Here is a 20,790-nt window from a genome sequence, read left to right on the forward strand (position 1 = left end):
TTTAATACTATTTGGAAAATAAAAGACAAAGATAAATATTAAGTCAAATATATCTACTATTGACCTCTTTTTTTAAAGTTCTGCATGCATGTATATTGATTAAAAATTACAACCCAATAAATAAATGAATCCCAAAAAGGAATAAATAAGGATGACACTTTTAAAATATATATATAATATTAACCCTATTTCGTGGACAATTTTGTGTCCTGTACTAATCATGGACAATTAAACCAATAATTTCTTATGTTATATTTTATTCATGTATATTTTTAAGAGCTACGTTACATTTCATTGCATTGGATTATTAATGTTCAATTCCTTTTCCCTATAGTTGAATATTTTAGGTTATTTGTGGTTTTAATTTTGAATAAAATAAAACCTACAGAGGATAATATGGCAAACAGTATATTCTAGTATTAGCAAATCTTTAATTTTTGTCACTTTTTGATTTCAAATGTTTTAATGAAAACAATCTATAGAGTTGAGGACCCTTTCATTCCCTTTGTGTCTCTTTCCCTTTATAGGCAAGTATGATCATGGATTTGGTATATACCATTCTAATTTATTTTTAAATACCTTTTTCCAGATATTGTGTCTAAAAATGCATGTAAAAATATATTGTACACATCATCCTTTTTTTATTTGTCCATGTTAATGCATAAAGATCTGGTAAATTTTATTTGCTACGTAGTATTCTACTATACATATATAGTATAATAACACATATCTTAATTTATTTATTCCCCTATTTATGTACATTGAGGATTTTTCAAAATCCCACTGTGACAAACATTGCCACAGGGAACATACTTATACATGTCTCCTGATACAAAGTGTTCCTCCAGAATTGGCTAATTTTTCTGTAGAGGGCTAGATAGTTAATACTTTCAACTTTATAGGCCATTTGATCTCTGCTGCAACTATTTGATGCTGCCATTGTAGTGTGAAAGGAGCCATAGACAATACCTAAATGGATAGGTAGGGTTTTATTCTAACAAATCTTGGCTTACAAAAACAGCCTGTGGCTGGATTTGGTCTTCAGGCTATAGTTTGCTGGCCCTAGCTTTAAGGCAGTGGTCCTTAAACTTTGGTAGGTAACAGAATCACGTAGGGAACTTCATAAAAATACAAAGTCCAGCCCTGTCCTTCAACCAGCTTGCCACTTCTGAGTTCTTTATTAACTTTCCAGATAATTCAGATATACACCAGAGTTTGAGAACCACTGCTGTAGTGCACATAGAGTGAAATATTTATATCATGGGATTTGCACATTTTCAAATAATGATAAAATCCCTCTGGATCAATCAAAAGACACCTCAGGTCTGCAGTTAGTTCTGTAGGTCTGTAATAAATAAAAGAGGTGATGGGAGATAAGACTGGAAATATAAGCAGAGCCTCGATAACAAAGGATTTTGTATGCACGTGAACATTTTTATATGTGGTGGGAAGCTTTTGAAGTATTTAATATACAGTTTAAAAGCCTTCCCTCCCCCCCATGGAGAAAGGCTTCCCCAGGGTGGGTGAGATTTGAGGCAGGGAAACCAGATAGGACACGTTTGTAACAGTCCAGGTAAGGGAAGGTGAGTTGTTCAGCTTGGGCAGTAGTATATGGGGATGGAGGCAATGTGACAGATTGAAGAGATATTTAGGAATGCGGATTTTATGAGTACATGGATGCTCAGGTGAGACTGGGAGAGGATTGGAGGAAGATTAAGGACTCTCCCTTGAACAATGATTACAGTGACTAGCACTGTAGGAATCAGAAGCAGGCGAAGTGTTAGGAAATGAGTTTAGTTTTGTGTGTATTATACAGATGATAGTGATCAGCAAGCACCTGGACAGGGTTTTAGACTATGGAAAGTTGTCTCTCTGAATAGAGAGATCATGGAGTCATCAGTGTCACCTGCAGTCATGAAAGTATGAGATTATTCAGAAAGAAATACAAAGTCTGAAAAGAAGGATTAAGGATGGAACCCTAGGGAATACGAACACTTAGTTAGCTGAGGAGGCGATTCAGTGAAGATAACGGAGAACAAAATTCTTGAGAAAGGGAGAGGGGAGAACTGGAAAAGAGTGATATCACAGAAGCCAAGGGAGAAGAAGGGTTTAATGAAGGTTCAGCAGAAGAATGTTCTTCAAGAAATTTCAGGTGCAGGGTAGGATAAAGCACATGGTCCGAAGTTCCAGCACATTATTGATTCAAAGGGGAAGAAGGTAAGCAGGTTAGAAGCAAATTAGAAGGTAGGCTATTGAAAGAAAATGTGGGGGGCGCCTGGGTGGCTCAGTTGGTTAAGCGACTGCCTTTGGCTCAGGTCATGATCCCAGGGTTCTGGGATCAAGTCCCACATCGGGCTCCCTGCTCTGCGGGGAGCCTGCTTCTCCCTCTCCCACTCCCCCTGCTTGTGTTCCCTCTCTTGCTGTGTCTCTCTCTGTCAAATAAATAAATAAAATCTTTAAAAAAAAAAAAAAAAGAAAAGAAAATGTGGTGTAGTGGGAAAAGAAGGAGTGAGACAATGGAGTGGGTGTAACCCACTTTACCCAGAAACTTGGCTTTTTAGAATTAGACTGTCCTGGTTCAAATTCAAACTATGGAGCACTAAGGAAATTATTTCATCTCTCTGAGGCTTAATTTCCTCATATGTAAAATGAAGTTAATTAAGCTCTCTTGCAAGTTTGTCATGAAGATTATTGGAGATGTCTAAAGCAAATAGCATAGTGCCTAACACAGTAAGCACTTCCCTTGATAAAGTGTTAGTTCACTCCTTCCCTTTCCTTGATAATGGGAACTTTAGAGGGAGCTCTAAGTTTCATTAGAACAAGTCTGTTGTGAAATTAACCTTAGCCCATTTCAAGGAAATAAGGACAAGGGTAAGTTGTGCAATATGTTTTCACTTATTCAGCTGTGCTGTTATATAAGTTGTGAATCTTCTGGTACCTCTTAAAAGTATAGTAGAATTCTGTGGCTTTTTAGTACCTTTCCAGAAAGCAGGGGCCTCTCCAGGGATATAACAAAAAGCACTGAACTTTTACTTTTCTTGGGATTGCTGGGTGGACATTTTCTAACCCCTTCTATTTACATCCACCAGAAGAACCTAGTGCCTACCTCCAAGAATTTCCTGGTGTATTGAGCAAAGATCTATAGCCATTCACTGGAAGATTAGAATCTGTTTTAAGCATTCCAGATGACTAAAAGTTAAGGATAATGAGGCTGTGTTGTCTCTGATGAGCAGTAGCTATTTTTCAGGTTCTGACATGGGACTCTAGACTTCTTCTTTAATCTCCAGTTAGAATACGAAGCTGAGGATTCAGCTAAACTCTTTATCAGAACTTTATGGCTCCTGGTACACAGCCCCATAGGTGGTTCCCCAGCAATGTTTTGAGTAATCTTTCAGTGCTTTACTGTCACTATTAGCATACTGGTAATTGATGTCTTCTCTCTTTGATTAATTTATTTAGGCCCACTCAAGCTTAGTACCTATGACGCTGTGCTGCAAACAGGAACAATGATTGGCCTCTCTACTTCCCTATTTTCCTTTACTGTCCAGCACTGCCATGTCCCTAGTTGCTGGTCAATATGTAGAGTTGTGGTCCTTTAATTTTCAAACTGTGTAAGAATCATGTGAATAATTTATTAAAAATGCACATTCTTGGGCTTACCCCTGGAGATCCTTATTTGGTAGGTCTGGGATAAGGCCTGGGCATTTGTATTTTTTAGTGACATCTCAATAGGTTCTGTTGCAAAGCACTATTATATATAAAATAGCAACAACAATAACAGATTTAGGGGATCTAGATCCCTCAGAGAAAGATAGCCTCTCTTGTGAAAAGTTACTATAAAACCTTCATCAAAAAGTTCTACCGTATCCCTGTGGTCAACTCTATTTCATGGTGGAAGTCCTGTTCCTTGATTCATTAGGAATCATAAAACTGATGACCCCTTACCTTAAAGTCTGTTTTGGCTGCTATAAAAAAATACCACAGACTAGGTGGCTTACAAACAACAGAAATATACTTCTCACAGTTATGGAGTCTGGAAGTCCAGGATCACGGTACCAGCAGATACGGTGTTTGGTAACAGCTTGATTTTTGGTTCAGAGATGGCTCCTTCTTGTTGTGTCCTCACTTGGTGGGAGGGGCTAAGGACCTCTGTAGAGTCTTTTTTACAAGAGCATTAATCCTATTCATGAGGCCTCTACCCTCATGACCTGAGCATCTCCCAAATACCATCATTTGAGGCATTAGGATTTCAACGTATGAATTTGGGGAGGACACAGACGTTCGGACCATAGCACTTCTATTTCTCTCTGCTCTTTTTCCAATCAGTGCATTCCCTTGTTTCTCATTATACCCAGACATCGTGGTCCCTTCAGGGAAACCTCTCCAGAACACACACTCTGTCAGTCAGATGGAGATAGCACAGAAGATCCTGCTCCCAAAGCCAACAAGGCTATCTGGTGATGGAAGACATGAAGGAGAAAGTATGGAAACAGAGAAACATTATTTAGGAAAATGTTGAGTTTCACATTAAATGTTCTCTGGAAGACTCTTGATCAATTTGTAGAAAATCAAGTTATAGGAAATTAATTTGCTGAAATCTAAATCTTTGAATACATTCTTATGATTATAACCCTAGCATTTTTTTTTAATTTTTTTTTTTAAAAGATTTTTATTTATTTATTTGAGAGAGAGAGAGACACAGCAAGAGAGGGAACACAAGCAGGGGGAGTGGGAGAGGGAGAAGCAGGCTTCCCTCCGAGCAGGGAGCCCAATGCGGGGCTCGATCCCAGGACCCTGGGATCATGACCTGAGCCGAAGGCAGACGCTTAACGACTGAGCCACCCAGGCGCCCCTAACCCTAGCATTTTAAAGAATGTTCAATTTGTTAAGAACTAAAACTTATGAAAATGGCTTAGCATTTAATATCATCATTGAAAAATATATTCAGAAAAAGAATATGTTTCGGTTATAAGTTCACATGCATGGAAGACTCTCTTAAAAGCAAGTTTTTGATAAATTGGTAAATTTAGAATCCTAGGTGAATTGTCCTCTTTGCAAGTTGATCCTTTGGTCAATTTACTTCTTGAAATATTAACTTTTGGATATTTACCTAGTTTCCCTTCTGAAGTATGTTTCAACTTTCCTTAGGACAAACCATAAAATCTCTCTCCTTGCCCTGCTTAGCAGGAAAAGCATGAAGGAAGAGGTGGTTTTAAGTCTTACAAATTCTTTCAAACAGCCAGACTAGTGTCTTCATCATGCACTTGAGCCTTTAAAGAAACAAGACTCTCCTCTCATATCATTCTCTATTTTGGTCCATTTATGTTCTACATGCTGACTTCCGATGTCCTTAATCATCGCCCTACTCTTTTGTTCATCCTGATGCCCCATACCATTTTCCCAAATGTGATTCCCTATATTGTGAGTCAGATTCTTCTTTTAGTTATGCTGCTTCATGGGGTCCTGGACAAACATCCAGCCCAGTTTGGACCTTCCAGGGAACTATTACTTCACTGCAGCATCCAGTCATGCTCCCAGTGGGTTCATTCTGGTTATTTCCACCTTCAGAACATTCTTAGAAATTTTGTTTTAAAAGTCATAAATATATATTTTAGAATGTAATAACCAGGCGTTAATAGTAGTGAGCCTAAAGCACTATTGACATCCCTAAATATATTTGTGTTTAAAATGATATATCAGGGGCGCCTGGGTGGCTCAGTCGGTTAAGCAGCTGCCTTCGGCTCAGGTCATGATCCTGGGGTCCTGGGATCGAGCCCCGCGTCCGGCTCCCCGCTCAGCGGAGAGCCTGCTTCTCCCTCTCCCTCTGCCTGCCACTCTGCCTACTTGTGCTCTCTCTCTATCTCTCTGTCAAATGAATAAATAAAATCTTTAAAAAGAAAAATAAAGTGATATATCAGCCACATAGTGAAAGGGCTACTGAAGGGATCTTGGATTCTCAAGAATGTGGTATAAACAAAGCAAGAAAAGGAATTCCCACTAGCCATCTGGCTAGTGGTAGATCTGTAGAATCCATCTGAGACTTCTTCCTGATGTCTGTCCCAGATATCACCAGATTTGTGTTCTCCCCAAAGATCATGTGTCAGTTTGGAGACAGGTGTGTAGCCTCAAATCACAAAACAAGTAACACAGATTTTATATATAAATCTAATAACAATGTTGTCCACAAGGGGGCACTTGGTATTTAAGCATGCAGAAGGCTGTATCATTCATGGCAATTGCCTTCATTGAAAAGTACGGCATATCTTGGAGCTGTGATTAATTGTATTCTCATATTTTTCTCTTGTAAGCATTCAGTAGAGTGATTTTTTTACTTGTAGTTTTTATATGTTCTTTAGTATAGTATAGCAATTACCATTGCTTAAAAAGTTGGCTAATAGAGCTTCATTTTTACTTAGGATAGAAGAAAGGGCCTTAAGAAAAAAAAAAAACCAACTAAGTATATTTGCTTTCAGGTATGTAAAAGTGTCCTGAAATTTCTTATTCTTACCCTGTTGTTTCAATGTACCGTTGGAAGTGACCTTTTCCAAGCAAATTAAGGCACGAGCATAGGTGAAATATTAAGTACTGATTAGTATCCGAAACAAAACAAAACAGCTCCTCTATGATAAGAGAAGAATTAATTTTTGTGTATGTAATTTCTTTTTGGTTAATTTCCAGTGGAATCTTCAATTTAGCTATGGCTTTAGTATGTCTTTTCAGGTATAGTTTTCTAGTATTTGACCATTAATTATATAATCAGCTAAAACAAGCTCCTTGGAAAGATGAAGAACATTAAGTTTGGGTCTTCTAATGAATTATAAGTGATGCGATGAGAGAATATGTGCCTTTGATAAAACCATTTTGTTAAGAACCTAAAACTGCTCTTAAAAAAGGTATTAATTAATTAATTAATATAAAAAATTGTCCTGGGGAGAAAACGAGAATATATTCTGGATTTTGTAAAAACTGTGTTAGTCATTAAATACCCTGGATCATTAAAAGCAAGGTATTTGTAGTTATCCATTAAAACATTATTATAAACATCAGAAATCCTTTAAAATTATACTACAGTAACTTCAGTGCTTCTTAATACCTTTTTTTTTTAGAGCAGTTTTAGATTCTTAACAAAATTGGAAGGAAGGTGCAGAGATTTCTCACATACTCCCTACCCCTATACATGCATAGCCTCCCCGTTATCAACATTACTGGAATGAACCTACATTGACTCATCATAATCGCCCAAAGTCCATAGTTTACCTTAGGGTTTACTCTTGGTGTTGTACATTCTGTGGGTTTGGAAAATGTACAATGACATATATCCATCCTTGTAGTATAATACGGAGTATTTTCACTGCCCTAAAAATCCTATGTGCTCCACCTGTTCCTTCCCACTGTCCACCCCCAACCTCTGGCAACCACTGATCTTTTTATTGTCTGCATAGTTTTGCCTTTTCCAGAATGTCATATAGATGCAGTCATACAGTATATAACCTTTTCAGATTGATTCTTTCACTTAGTAATATGCATTTAAGATTCCTCCATGTTTTTTTCATGCCTTTATAGTTCATTTGTTTTTAGTGCTGAATAATATTTCATTGTCTGGATGTATCATAGTTCATTTATCCATCCACCTACTGAAGGACATCTTGGTTACCTCCAAGTTTTAGCAGCTATGAATAAATATGCAGGTTTTTGTAGGGACCTAAGTTTCAACTCCTTTGAGCAAATACCAAGGAGTGCAATCACTGGATCGTATGGTAAGAGTATGTTTAGTTTTGTAAGAAACTGCCAGACTGTTTTCTTTTTTTTTTTTTTTTGAAAGATTTTATTCATTTATTTGAGAGAGAGAACACTAGCAGGGGGAGGAACAGAGGGAGAAGGATAAGCAGACTCCATGCTGAGCACAGAGTCTGACATGGGGCTCGATCCCATAACCCTGAGATCATGACTTGAGCAGAAATTAAGAGTCCTACACTTAACTGACTGAGCCACCCAGGCACCCCTGCCAGACTGTCTTCTAAAGAAGCTGTACCATTTTGCATTCCCACCTGCATTGTATGAGAGTTTCTATTGCTCCACATCATCATTGGCATTTGGTATTTTCAGTGTTGTGAATTTTGGCCGTTCTCATAGATGAGTAGTGGTGTCTCCTTGTTGTTTTAATTTGCATTTCCCTGATGACACATGATGTGGAGCATTTTCTCATATGCTAATTTTTCATCCATATATCTTCTTTGATGAGGTATTTGTTAAGATCTTTGGTCCATTTTTAAATCAGGTTGTTGTTGAGTTTTAAGAGTTCTTTGTGGGGGCGCCTGGGTGGCTCAGTCGGTTAAGTGGCTGCCTTCGGCTCGGGTCATGATCCCAGGGTCCTGGGATCAAGCCCCGCATCAGGTTCCCTGCTTGGCGGGGAGCCTGCTTCTCCCTCTCCCTCTGCCTGCCTCTCTGCCTACTTGTTCTATCTCTCTGTGAAATAAATAAATAAAATCTTTAAAAAAAAAAAAGTTCTTTGTGTATTTTAGGTAACAGTCCATTATCAGATGTGTGTTTTGCAAATATTTTCTCCCAGTGTGTGGCTTGTCTTCTAATTCTCTTGGCATTGTCTTTCACAGAGCAGAAGTTTTTAATTTTAATGAAGACCAGCTTATTTATTATTTCTTTCATGGATAGTACCTTTGGTGTTGTACCTAAAAAAGTATCACCATACCCAAGGTCATCTAAGTTTTCTCTTATGTCATATTCCAGGAGTTATATATTTTTGCATTTTATTTTATTTTTTTGAAGATTTTATTTATTTATTTATTTATTTGAGAGGGAAAGAGAGCATGAGTGGGGGCAGGGGCAGAGGGAGTGGGAGAAGTAGGCTCCCCACGGAGCAGGGAACCTGATGCTGGGCTCGATCCTAGGACCCTGGGATCATGACCTGAGCCGAAGGCCAAGGCTTAACCGACTGAGCCACCCAGGCGCCCCTAGTTTTGCATTTTACATTTATCCCTGTTATCCACTTTGGGTTAATTTTTGTGAAGGGTGTAGTCTAGATTCGTTTTTTTGCATGTGGATATCCAGTTGTTCTGGCACCATTTGTTGAAGAAACTGTCTTTGCTCCATGGCATTGCCTTTGTTCCTTTGTCAAAGATCAGTTGAAAAAGGATCTATTTGTTCTGGGTGGTCTATTTCTGGGCTTTCTATTCTGTCCTATTTATATATCTATCCTTTTGTTAATACCAATCTTGATTACTGTAGCTTTTTGATAAGTCTTGAAGTTGGTAAACATCAGTCCTCCAATTTTGTTCTTCTTTTTCTTTTTTAAGATTTTATTTATTTATTTGAGATAGAGTGAGAGCAAGCAAGGGAGAGAGAGAGAGAGAGCGCGCGCGCATGAGCTGGGGGGAGGGGCAAAGAGAGAGGGAGAAGCAGACTCCCCACTGAGCAGGGAGCCCGACACTGGGCTTGATCCCAGGATGCTGAGATCATGACCTGAGCTGAAGGCAGCCGCTTAACCGACTGAGTCACCTAGGTGCCCCTGTTCTTCTTGCTCAAAGTCATATTGGCTGTTTGAGCCTTTTGCTTCTTCTATAAACTTTAGAATCAGTTCATCAATATCCATAAAATAACATGTTGGAATTTTGATTGAGATTGCATTGAATCTATAGATTATGTTGGGAAGAGCTGACATCTTGACAATATTGAGTCTTCCTATCCATGAACATGGCGTATTTTTTCCATTTATTTAGTTCTTTGATTTTGTTCATCATAGTTTTGTAGTTATCCTTATCCAGATCTTACACATAATCTTGTTAGATTTATACCTAAGTATTTCATTTTGGAGGGTGCTAATGTAAATGATATTGTGTTTTTTAATTTCAAATTCTACTTGTTCAGGAGTACCTGAGTGGCTCAGTCAGTAAGCGTCTGCCTTCGGCTCAGGTCATGATCCCAGGGTCCTGGGATCAAGCCCCATGACGGGCTCCCTGCTCAGCAGGAAGCCTGCTTCTCCCTCTCCCACTCCCCCTGCTTGTGTTCCCTCTCTTGCTGTGTCTCTCTCTGTCAAATAAATAAATAAAATCTTTAAAAAAATTCCACTTGTTCATTGCCAGTATATAGGAAAACAATTGATTTTCATATATAAACCTGGTCATTCTGCAACCTTGTTATAATCACTTATTAGTTCCAGAGTTTGTTGTTTATTATTTTGGATATTCTACATAGATGATCATGTTATCTGCAAACATTTTTTTTTGTCTTCCTTCCCAGTCTATATACATTTTATTTCCTTTTCTTGCCTTATTATATTAGCAAGGACTTCTAGTGTGATGATAGGAATAGGAGCACATCTATCAGGATAGATATTCTCCTTCAGTCAGGAGTTTATTTTCTGGAGAAATTAAGAAATTAAGCTGCAGAAGCTCTGGATTTTGGGCCTTCAGGCACAGAGGAGGATGAGAATGTGATAGAGGTCTAAGAATGATGGAATTAAACAAAAATATGTAATCTGAATAAGGAACTCTCAGCTTTCTCCCCTTGCTCTATTCCCAGAAAACCAGTGGCTAGGATTAAACCTCACAAGGGAGGAGATTGGACAGTTCTTCAGTTGAAAAACTGAAATGCCCTTAAGAAAAGACTGTTAGTCTGGCTGCCCAGAGGATGCACCTCACAGACTTCCCAGGATAGGGAAGTTAATTGACTGAGGACCCCAGGTATTAGGCTTCAAAATACGTCACTACTTTTGCACCAAGACCACACCTCCCATGGGCTGCTCCGTGCCCATATCGGGTACAGTGGGGATACTAAGGCAACCCTATTCCTGGAAAACATGGGACTCCATTGTCAGTGACTTTGGCTTAAGGATTCCTTGATGGTTTTGCCAAACTTTCCTTAGGCTGCATGCCAGCCTACGATGCTTCCAGTTCCACCTAACTTTCTTTTCCTTTCCCCTTCACTAAGGCTCTGACTTACATTATAATCAAACTACTTTTCCAGCCTTCTCCTGCTCCTTCCCTGTTTCCTCGCAGGCAGGCATTTCTGAGAACAGAATCCTTTCACATTTAATCCCATCTTGGTGTCTGCTTCTCAGAAGACTAAGTCTACAACTAGAGGCACTGGGAGTGATGCAAAAAAATAGGAGGTAAGATGGGGATTTGGGCCTGGCTCACTTACTTTGTGGCAGGGCAGAGGATGCTGTCCTGATCTGTAGATGTGGCACCAATAGATCCTGGCTCAGTGTGGCAGTTGAACTACTAAAGACTTCACTGATGGTGACCTTGGAAAATGTTATCGCAGAGGGCAATATTGTAGAAGAATCCATGATGTAGGCATTTGGAAAAGATGGGGTTATTTTTAAGTTGTATTGACACCCTGTGTAAGGATAAATGAGACTGAGAATAGTTAACAAGCACTAATATCTAAGAGTGAAAACCAGAGAGTCTTGGTGGTGGAGGTCTTTTATACCAGTAGTAGAAGGGCAGACTTGTAGAACAACAAGGCTGAAGACCTGATTGTGAGTTGCAGAGTTCCAGAGGCATTTAAATGCTCAGTCCATGCAGGTGTGTTATGCAAAGTGCAGGGCCCTAATAGGAATAACCAGGGATCCTGAAAAGTGTGACAGGACATCTGGATGGGTGCCCCTAAGGCTGTTGACTCCACGACTCCAGCTGGACCCTCTGGCCCACTTCTACCTCTAGTAAGGGCTAGAATACTCACTGTTTTAGAAGATGCTACAGAGTCCTCCCTCCGATAAGGCAACGGGTTCTCCCCTCAGGAGCTGCCCCCACCTCCTCATGTGGCTGCCAGGCCAGTTAATGAGGGTGCTGTTCAACATCTATTAAAAAATAAATAAATAAGGAATGGAGGAGCAGGAGGCCGAGGACAGTTAGCCCAATAGAAAGCACAATTCTTTGCTCATGTCCCAGATCTGAACCAATTTTCAGTTCTAGAAATCATTGACCAAAGAGGTAGCTGGGTTCCTGGGAGAAAGGACCCTATATCAGTCCATGTATGTATCATGACCATATCGCCAGTCTTCCTCCAAAAGGGCCTCTGACCACTTATGTGGATGACTGTACACTGTGGGAAAGGAAACAACCAGACATTTTGAGGTCTGAGTTGACATTGATTCCCCAAATAGGAATCTGTGCCCACCGTCCAAATCCTATGTGCCCATAGAGTCCCCTACCCTCACAGTGATCATTTTCTCAGTCCCTGAGTACGTAATTGAACTTATACTTGGCAGTTGAAGTTAACCCCCACACTGGGCCTTCATCTCTGAAGTAAAAACTATCATGATGGGAAAAACCAATTGGAAACTTTAGAACTGTCCCTCTCCCACCCAAGGCCAAAATTGTAAAGCAAAAGCAATTTCTTAACCCAGGGAAGACAGCAGAGATTAGTGCCACAAATAAAAACCTAAGAGATGCAAGGGTCTTAGTGCCTGTCATTACTCTGTTTAAATGGCCAGCGTGGATGTATTGTAGAGAAAGACTGTAAGCCGCTGCAGGCTTAACCAATTATTAGCCCCAAGTGCAGCTGCTTTGCCGGGTGTGGTGTCACCGCTAAAGCAGACTAGTAAATCTTCAGGTGTAGGATATGCAACCACTGACTTGGAGAATGCATTCTTTTTGTGCCAATTAGAAAAGAGGATCAAGAACAGTTTTCGACTTCTGGTTTTGGCTCCAATATGCATAGTGCTATCATTACAACAAGAAAAAGGTGAATAATCTGAAAATCAGTCACTCAGTGAACTGAGTTTTCAGGGCAAACTCCCATCCTGAAATCTATATAAAACAGACAAATCCAGGTAGTCACTAACATCTGCTTATCTGGAACCGAAGCTGCTAGAAACATAAACTGGTAGGAATGCTTAAATAGTGATTTTGATGAATTAATGGAGGAAAAATAGGCAAATCCACTATTGAAGTTGAAGACTTCAGCAGCCACCCTGTCAGTAACTGATAGATCAAAAACGGAGAAAAGTCAATAAAGACATAGTTGACCTGAACAGCAATGTCAGTCCAACTCAATCAACTGACATTTATAGAATATTCCATCCAACGACAGAATACAGATTCTTCTCAAGCTTACCTGTCACATTCACCAAGGTAAACCATGTAAGACTCTCAGCTCCATGAGGACAGGGTCTGTGTTTATAATTCTCACTGTGGTATCCTTAGCACAATGTCTGGCACATAGGAGCTGCTTGATGAATATATTTTGAATAAATGAATGAATTGTAAAATTAGGTGATAAGACAAGGAATTTAGTCAGGATAGGAATAGTAGCGAGATATAGTCTAACACAAAGAATATTTAAGCTTTGGGGGTGCCTGGGTGGCTCAGTCGATTGGGCGTCTGACTTGATTTAGGCTCAGGTCAAGATCTCAGGGTTGTGAGATGGTCGTGCCCCATATCAAGCTCTGCGTTCAGCGCTGAGTTGGCTTGAGATTCTCTCCCTCTCCCTCTGCCCTTCCCACTCCCCCACCGCATCCTGCCCACCCCAACCAGTTCACGCTCTCAATAAATAAATAAATAAATAATAAAAATAAGTAAGTAAATAAATAAATTTAAGCTGCAAAGCTTAGAACTGCAAATCCACATCAATAAATAACATAAAACATCCTTTGTCATAGAAATTGCCACTTAATTAGTATTCCTAACGCCCTGCTCTCATCATGCCACTTGTTTAATAATTTCCGATAGCTCCCAGGGTTTAGCTTCTGAGCCTGGCAGTCTAAGTCTTCTATAACCAGGTCCTTCCTTATTTATCTTACCTTATCTCTTATTTATTGCTCAGATATCTTGCTTTAGCTCTATCATTACCACTAAGTAATCATTTGACTCAAGTCTTTGATCAATATATAGCTCCCCTTCTCCCTCTTTTTTGCCCATTCAGATCCTTCCCCTTTGGGGGATCCTGAGTGCTCTAGCCCAAGTTGATCAGCCTCTTTCAAAAACTTGTGAGCATTTATTGTCTCTGTTTAACATATTGGCATTTAGTCATGTATTGCCTTGAATTTTACCTATTTCATATGTATGTTTCTTGTATGAATTTCTAGAGTTTTGGGTCATATCTCATTCAGGTCATCTTTAATATAAAAATAATTTATATTCCTGTAGTTTATTGATAAGCTAATTTCTTTTAGAACTTAGAGTGCATTTTCCCATTGAAACAATATTAAAAAGAGTTAGATTCTCTTTTACATTTATAAAAATGTATTTAACAAATGATGTAACTACACCATGTTACTATGGTAGACTAAGCTTGGAATTCTCCTAGCAAGGGTCTATACAGCAAAATTTTGAACTACTTCCATCACTCCTTGATTATTTCTTCAAAAACTCTTCATACTTGAGCAGTGGTTTATTTCATAAGGGTTTAATTTTCTATAAGATAACTCAGTTTAACCTCTTAAATTTGTGGGGCTTTCATGGACTTTCTTCTGGAGCAAGTTTGTATTTGGGGGAGGGGGACTGCAGGCCATTTATGACACCAGTGCATGGTTTTCAAAGACAAATAAGGCCTGCCTGTGAAATATCACCCAGTTATGTTTTAATGGTAACCAAATATGCATAGTGGAGAATTGTCATAACCAAGAGATTTGTATTATCACTGGTGTTATTTTTAGAGACAAGAACTTGCCTTGTTTCAGCTGACCTAATTATTCTATTGATACAATTTTTTATATTCTAATAAGTATTAACAAGTATCTAGGAGAGAAAATAAGTTTTTAGAGAATTAGCTGTTTTTCAGGAGGAGGGTATGAGCTCTAAAATATCTTGCAGTTTTGCTTTGTGAAGATTTAAATCAGCTGCTTCTCTTTTTCTTTAAATGTTTCTTTTAATAACTTAAGTGACCTAAATCATGACCAACAAGGGTTATGTAGAATTCAGTTTGGAGATTTTTTAATGTTAATGTGGTAATGTGTAAGAATATGAGAAATAACTGGAGTTACTGCAAATAACTAGCTGTTGGTTTAAGGATTAAATTTTTAAACCAAATGGCTGTAATGCAGTATTGCTCTGGCATTTGGCCAAACCTCTACTCAGCTCCAGCTATTTGTGATGAATGGTATTTGGCTTGAGGTCTTAGTTTCCAGAACTGTCCTACCCTGCAATATTTTCTCAATTCTCCTGGTCATCAACTTTATTGTCTGTTCTTCTACTGTACTATTATTACACTGGAATCAGTCATATGAAAAATATATAATAATATTGTTTAGCATGTGTGGCCTTTGGAGTCAGATTACCTGGGTTCTTTTTTTTTAGATTTTATTTTTAAGTAATCTCTACATCCAACATGGGGCTTGAGGTCAAGAGTCTCATGCTCCACTGACTGAGCCAGCCAGGCACCCCAAACTACCTGGCTTCTAATTCCAGCTCTACCATTTATTAGCTGTGTGTCTTTGGACCAGTTACTTAACATCTATCAGATACAATTTTCTCAACAGTAAAATGGAAATAAATATATTAGCCATCTTCCTGGCTTTTATAAGGATTAAATGAAATAATCTATGGAAAGCACTTAGCACAAGTACAGACTTGGAATACTGTTAGGATTAAATAAATATTTTAATTATTATTATTGCTATTACTTAAAAGGTACATATTATAGAATTTGAAGTCACAGAATGTTATGAGGTAGGCATTTGCCAGTGAAGAAATTTCTTACTGTTATTTAGAACATGAGTACATGTAAAAATTTACTATTTATACTTTCAGGAATACTTAAATACATTACTTAAACAGCTAGAAAAAGAGAAAAGAAGCCTTGGAAATCAAGTGAAAGACTGTGCACTGAGACTGGAACAAGAATCAAAGGTTTGTTTTTATTCTGTACTAGACATTTCTTTGTAACTGCCATTATTTTTAGTATGTTATCTACAAACCTACTATATTGTTATCACAAAATACTTAAAAAACTATTTCCTACACTATTTTAAAAAACAGCATTGACATAAACTTGACTTAGTAATAGTCTTGCTAATATTGCAAATCCTCTCTGATGTTGGATTCTTTACTTATGTATTTTTCCTCTAGGCTTACCACAAGACCAACAATGAGCGCCGTAGATACCTAGCTGAAATGTCTCAGGTAACTTTTGTTGTCTTACTTCCAAATTTTAAGAGTTTCCTCTTACTGTAAATTACATTTTTCACTTTTCTAGGCTTTTGATTGGTTTGGTTTGATAAACAAACATATGTTGGAATTATGGGAGAAAATGTACCAAGTTTCTAAATATGGAAGGTGAAAAGGAAAATTTATAGGTTTTATAAAACGGTAACAAGGAGATAAAAGTTTCCCAGATTAAGGGAATATTTTGCATGTTTGCTTCCTTAGTTATCCTTTTAGTTTGATCTATAATTTCTAGAATTCAAGCAAATAAGCAGTTATCCCTCTGTTATCATGAAATTCATGACATATTATGTCATAATTATTCACAGTGAGGCCTAAGATACTGCACTATTACTAGAAAGGGTGTACTTACAATACAAGATAGGAAAGTGTGTACATACAAATGACAGGACAGGAAAGTGATCAGTAAATTATGAATGATGTTGCACATATTTTCCATAGTTTTTCATTTGCTTTTCAGTTTTATTTTTGATGATGTTAGTATTACTGAGTTTTTGTTTTGATGTTGTCAGAGCCAATTTTTATTTATGGCTTCTGATGTCATAGTTTAAAAGTCTTCATCTCAATGTTTCATAACATTTATCACATTTTTTTTTAGTACTTGGCTAAATGTTTTACATTTAAATATTTAATCCTTGTTAACTTTATTTTGATATATGTTTTAAAATCAGGGTATGAGTTTAGTTTTCAATGCACATTATCTAAATGGAAGTGTCCAAAGAGCAGTTGGATATATGAATCTCAGGGTAGAAAAGATAAAAATTGGAGATATAGACATGGAAATTATTAGCATATAGATAGTAAATGAAGCCATATGAATGAATGAAATGCATCAGGGAGAGTATACAGGGTGAAAAGAAAAGATAGTTTAGAATATAGCTCTGAAGAGTTTCAAAGGGATGGTCAGGGGAGGAAGGGCCAAGAAGTAGGTTGGAGTCTTCAGGACATTAACTAGGTGAGGCAAGGAAGTAGAGGACCTTGAGGGCTGGGTTTGCCATAAAGATAGTCTGCTAATCACTGATTTGGTATTTCCAGAGGATCAATGAAAGGTTGGAGAGGAAGGGAGTTAGGATTGGGGCTTGGAGCTGATAAGGGAACGTATAGAACAATTTGGGAATGAAAGTCAGGGCAGTGGTGGGTAAAGGGAGGCTTGGACTTCTTTTTTTTTTTTTTTCTAGTAGTGACTAAGATTCAGTTAGGGAATTGAGACAAAATAGAATCGCTCCTGGGGCACCTGGGTGGCTCAGTCATTAAGTATCTGCCCTTGGCTCGGGTCATGATCCCAGGGTCCTGGGATCAAGCCCCTCATTGGGCTCCCTGCTCGGCGGGAAGCCTGCTTCTCCCTCTCCCGCTCCCCCTGCTTGTGTTCCCTCTCTCTCTGTGTCTCTCTCTGTCAAATAAATAAATAAAATCTTAAAAAAAAAAAAAATAGAATCACTCCTGTAGTCTCTTACCCATTAAACAGTCAGTTCATACTTGATGGTCCTGGATACTCAGTTGGCATCACTGCCAACTGAGGCAGGCACCCTCATGCCTTTCCTTAGACCATGACTCCACCTGGAATATGCTGCTTTTCATATGTGCCAATTCTGTTTCCTTCAAGTTCTAGCATAAATGCTAACTGCTTTATAAGACCATGATTTGAGGAAAGACCACAGGTTTTAGAGTCATTTAAATTTGGATTTAAATCCCAGCTTGGTACCTAATTGTAGTGTGAACTTTTGGGGCCTAATTTCTTTCCTTCTTGGTAGAACGGGAAATAATAGTACTGTCTTGCAGGGGATTTGTGAGTGTTTAGAGATGAAAGGTATATAAAGTGCTGAGTAAAATGCCTGGCCCATAATATGTTCTAAATTCTAGTAAGTGGTGAACATTATTTTCCTGTTTTCTTTCCTGATCTCCGTAGCCTCTCACTCTGTGACAGGGGCATTAGAATTTCTACTTGCCTCAGCCTTCCTCCTTTAGCTTTATTTGTTTATCTGAAAAATTCACTAAGGTGAAATAGGTTCTACTTCTGATTATACAGGATCACTGAACATACAATCAAAGCCTATTTTAACAGCTTCCCAGGAAGATGTTAATCCTGTTCCCCAGTATAAATGTTAATAAGGATTTTCACTCTAGAATGAATTGTTAATCTTTATAGTCAAAGATGGTTCTGACCATGTGGATATTAGGGTGATGGGAAAGGTCAACGGATGATCTGCAGTTCCTTCCATGCTGAATACATAAATAATTGATTCTTAGGTAGATAACTAGAGCTATTTGCTGAGGCTGCTGTTTATACTTCTGCTGTCTTCACTGTTTTGAGTGAAACTGTGAGTTTCCATATCTCAGGATTTTTCTAATTTATGCAATATGTGTACAGTACGGACATTGAGTTGTAAGAAGATACAGGTTTGTTGCATTACTTAAAAGTCAGGCAGAGGAGAAAACCGCTTTTGGGTTGAGCTGCCGGTCGTCCACGAGGTTCTCTGAGTTTGCTCCCAAGCGCATCTGCAATTCAAAATGTCGCACCCATCCCCCCAAACTAAGCCCTCCAACCCCAGTAACCCCAGAGTCTTATTTGATGTGGACATCGGAGGGGATTGAGTTGGTCGAATTGTCTTAGAATTGTTTGCAGATATTGTACCCAAAACTGCAGAAAATTTTCGTGCATTGTATACAGGAGAAAAAGGCATTGGACCCACCACTGGGAAACCTCTCCATTTCGAAGGATGCCCTTTCCATCAAATTATTAAGAAATTTATGATTCATGGTGGATACTTCTCAAATCAAAATGGGACAGGTGGAAAAAGTATTTATGGTGAAAAATTTGACGATGAAAATTGCGATTATAAGCATGATCAGGAAGGTTTATTGAGCATGGCAAATGCAGGCTGCAATACAAATGGTTCTCAATTCTTTATCACAACAGTCCCGACTCCTCACTTGGATGGGAAACATGTGGTATTTGGCCAAGTAATTAAAGGAATGGGTGTGGCAAGGATACTGGAAAATGTAGAAGTGAAAGGTGAAAAACCTGCCAAATTGTGTGTTATTGCAGAATGCGGAGAATTGAAGGAAGGGGATGATTGGGGCGTATTCCCAAAAGATGGCTCTGGTGACAGTCATCCAGACTTCCCTGAGGATGCAGATATAGATTTAAAAGATGTAAATAAAATTTTACTAATAACAGAAGATGTAAAAAATATTGGAAATATTTTTTTCAAATCTCAGAACTGGGAGATGGCCATTAAAAAATATACAAAAGTTTTAAGATATGTGGAAGGTTCAAAGGCTACTATTGAGCAAGTAGATAGATCGAAGCTGCAACCTATAGTTTTAAGCTGCATGCTGAATATTGGTGCTTGTAAACTGAAGATGTCAAATTGGCAGGGAGCAATCGACAGTTGTTTGGAGGCTCTTGGAATAGACCCATCCAATACCAAAGCATTGTACCGTAGAGCTCAAGGATGGCAAGGATTAAAAGAATACGATCAAGCATTGGCTAATCTTAAGAAAGCTCAGGAGATAGCACCGGAAGATAAAGCTATCCAGGCAGAATTGCTGAAAGTCAAACAAAAGATAAAAGCACAAAAAGATAAAGAGAAGGCAGCGTATGCAAAAATATTTGCCTAGTAAGAAGTTCGGTTTTACTTAAATATGCATTGATTGTTATATAAAGGCAATAAGAAAATTTAAAGGTTTTTGTCAGTTATATATGATCCCTGATGTCCCACTCTTAATAAAACAGTGTTACAAAAAAAAAAAGTCAGGCAGAAAGTCTGACTAGAACTTGTAACACATAATATACTTAAGCTCTGTTTCCATAAATGTGGAATTTTAGCAGTAGATCTGAGACACTATTGAATATAATGCTTTGGTTTAGAGATAATGAACCTGAGGCTGTTCTGTTTCATTGTCAGGCAATTCTAATTATTAAAATTGTTAAAGCATCATGTAATTCTCCTTATTCTCCTTCCTTAAAACGTATTGGTTTTAGTTTCTTCCACTGAAGAACACAGGACAATTCTATATGTCTCCTCTGTGACAGCTTCTCAAAGATATGAAAACAACCCTTAAGTGTTTCCATAGTTTTTTTCCCTAAGCTAAAATATTAAATTACCACAAAAGTTACACTAGCAGTTCCTTATGTCATAGGTTCCAGACTATCCAGCTCTTTCTGTTGTCTTTTTGGACAACTCTATTTTATTATTATTCATTTGAAAATAGAGCTCCCCAGATTTATTTTTATTTTCTTTTTAAAAGATTTTATTTATTTATTTATTTATTTATTTATTTGAGAGAGAGTGAAAGAGAGAGAGAGAGAGCATGAGCAGGGGGAGGGGCAGAAGGAGAAGCAGACTCCCTAAAAAGCTGGGCTTCGGATGGAGGTGCTCAGGCCAGGGATTCTAGTATCATGATCTGAGCCGAAGGCAGACACTTAACTGACTGAGCTACCCAGGAACCCTAGAGCTCCCTAGATTTAAATCTAGACTTGAAATATAATCTCAACAGCATAGCTATTAAAATCTTGCCCCCACCATACTCAATTTTTTCTCCTCTGCTGCCTGAGCAATCATTCTGAAATACAGATATGGTGTTGTTCCCTACTTTTTTAAAAAGATTTATTTAGGGGCACTTGGGTGGCTCAGTCAGTTAAGCGTCTGCCTTTGGCTCAGGT

General features: G+C 38.3%; 1 protein-coding gene and 1 pseudogene across 4 annotated transcripts in view; both read left to right on the forward strand.

Annotated features, from left to right (window-relative positions):
• The window catches only part of CCDC169 (coiled-coil domain containing 169), a 54,676-nt gene that overhangs the window by 15,627 nt on the left and 18,259 nt on the right, over positions 1–20,790 (forward strand). For all 4 annotated transcript variants that reach the window (XM_036091003.2, XM_036091007.2, XM_078070456.1 and 1 more), the window contains 2 exons: positions 15,711–15,809; positions 16,029–16,082. In XM_036091003.2, the coding sequence (XP_035946896.1) occupies positions 15,711–15,809; positions 16,029–16,082 (153 nt within the window). The remainder of the gene's footprint in view (positions 1–15,710; positions 15,810–16,028; positions 16,083–20,790) is intronic.
• Positions 18,633–19,823, forward strand: LOC144378740 (peptidyl-prolyl cis-trans isomerase D pseudogene; annotated as a pseudogene).

Source organism: Halichoerus grypus, chromosome 4 (assembly GCF_964656455.1).
Source record: "Halichoerus grypus chromosome 4, mHalGry1.hap1.1, whole genome shotgun sequence".
NCBI lineage: Eukaryota > Metazoa > Chordata > Mammalia > Carnivora > Phocidae > Halichoerus > Halichoerus grypus.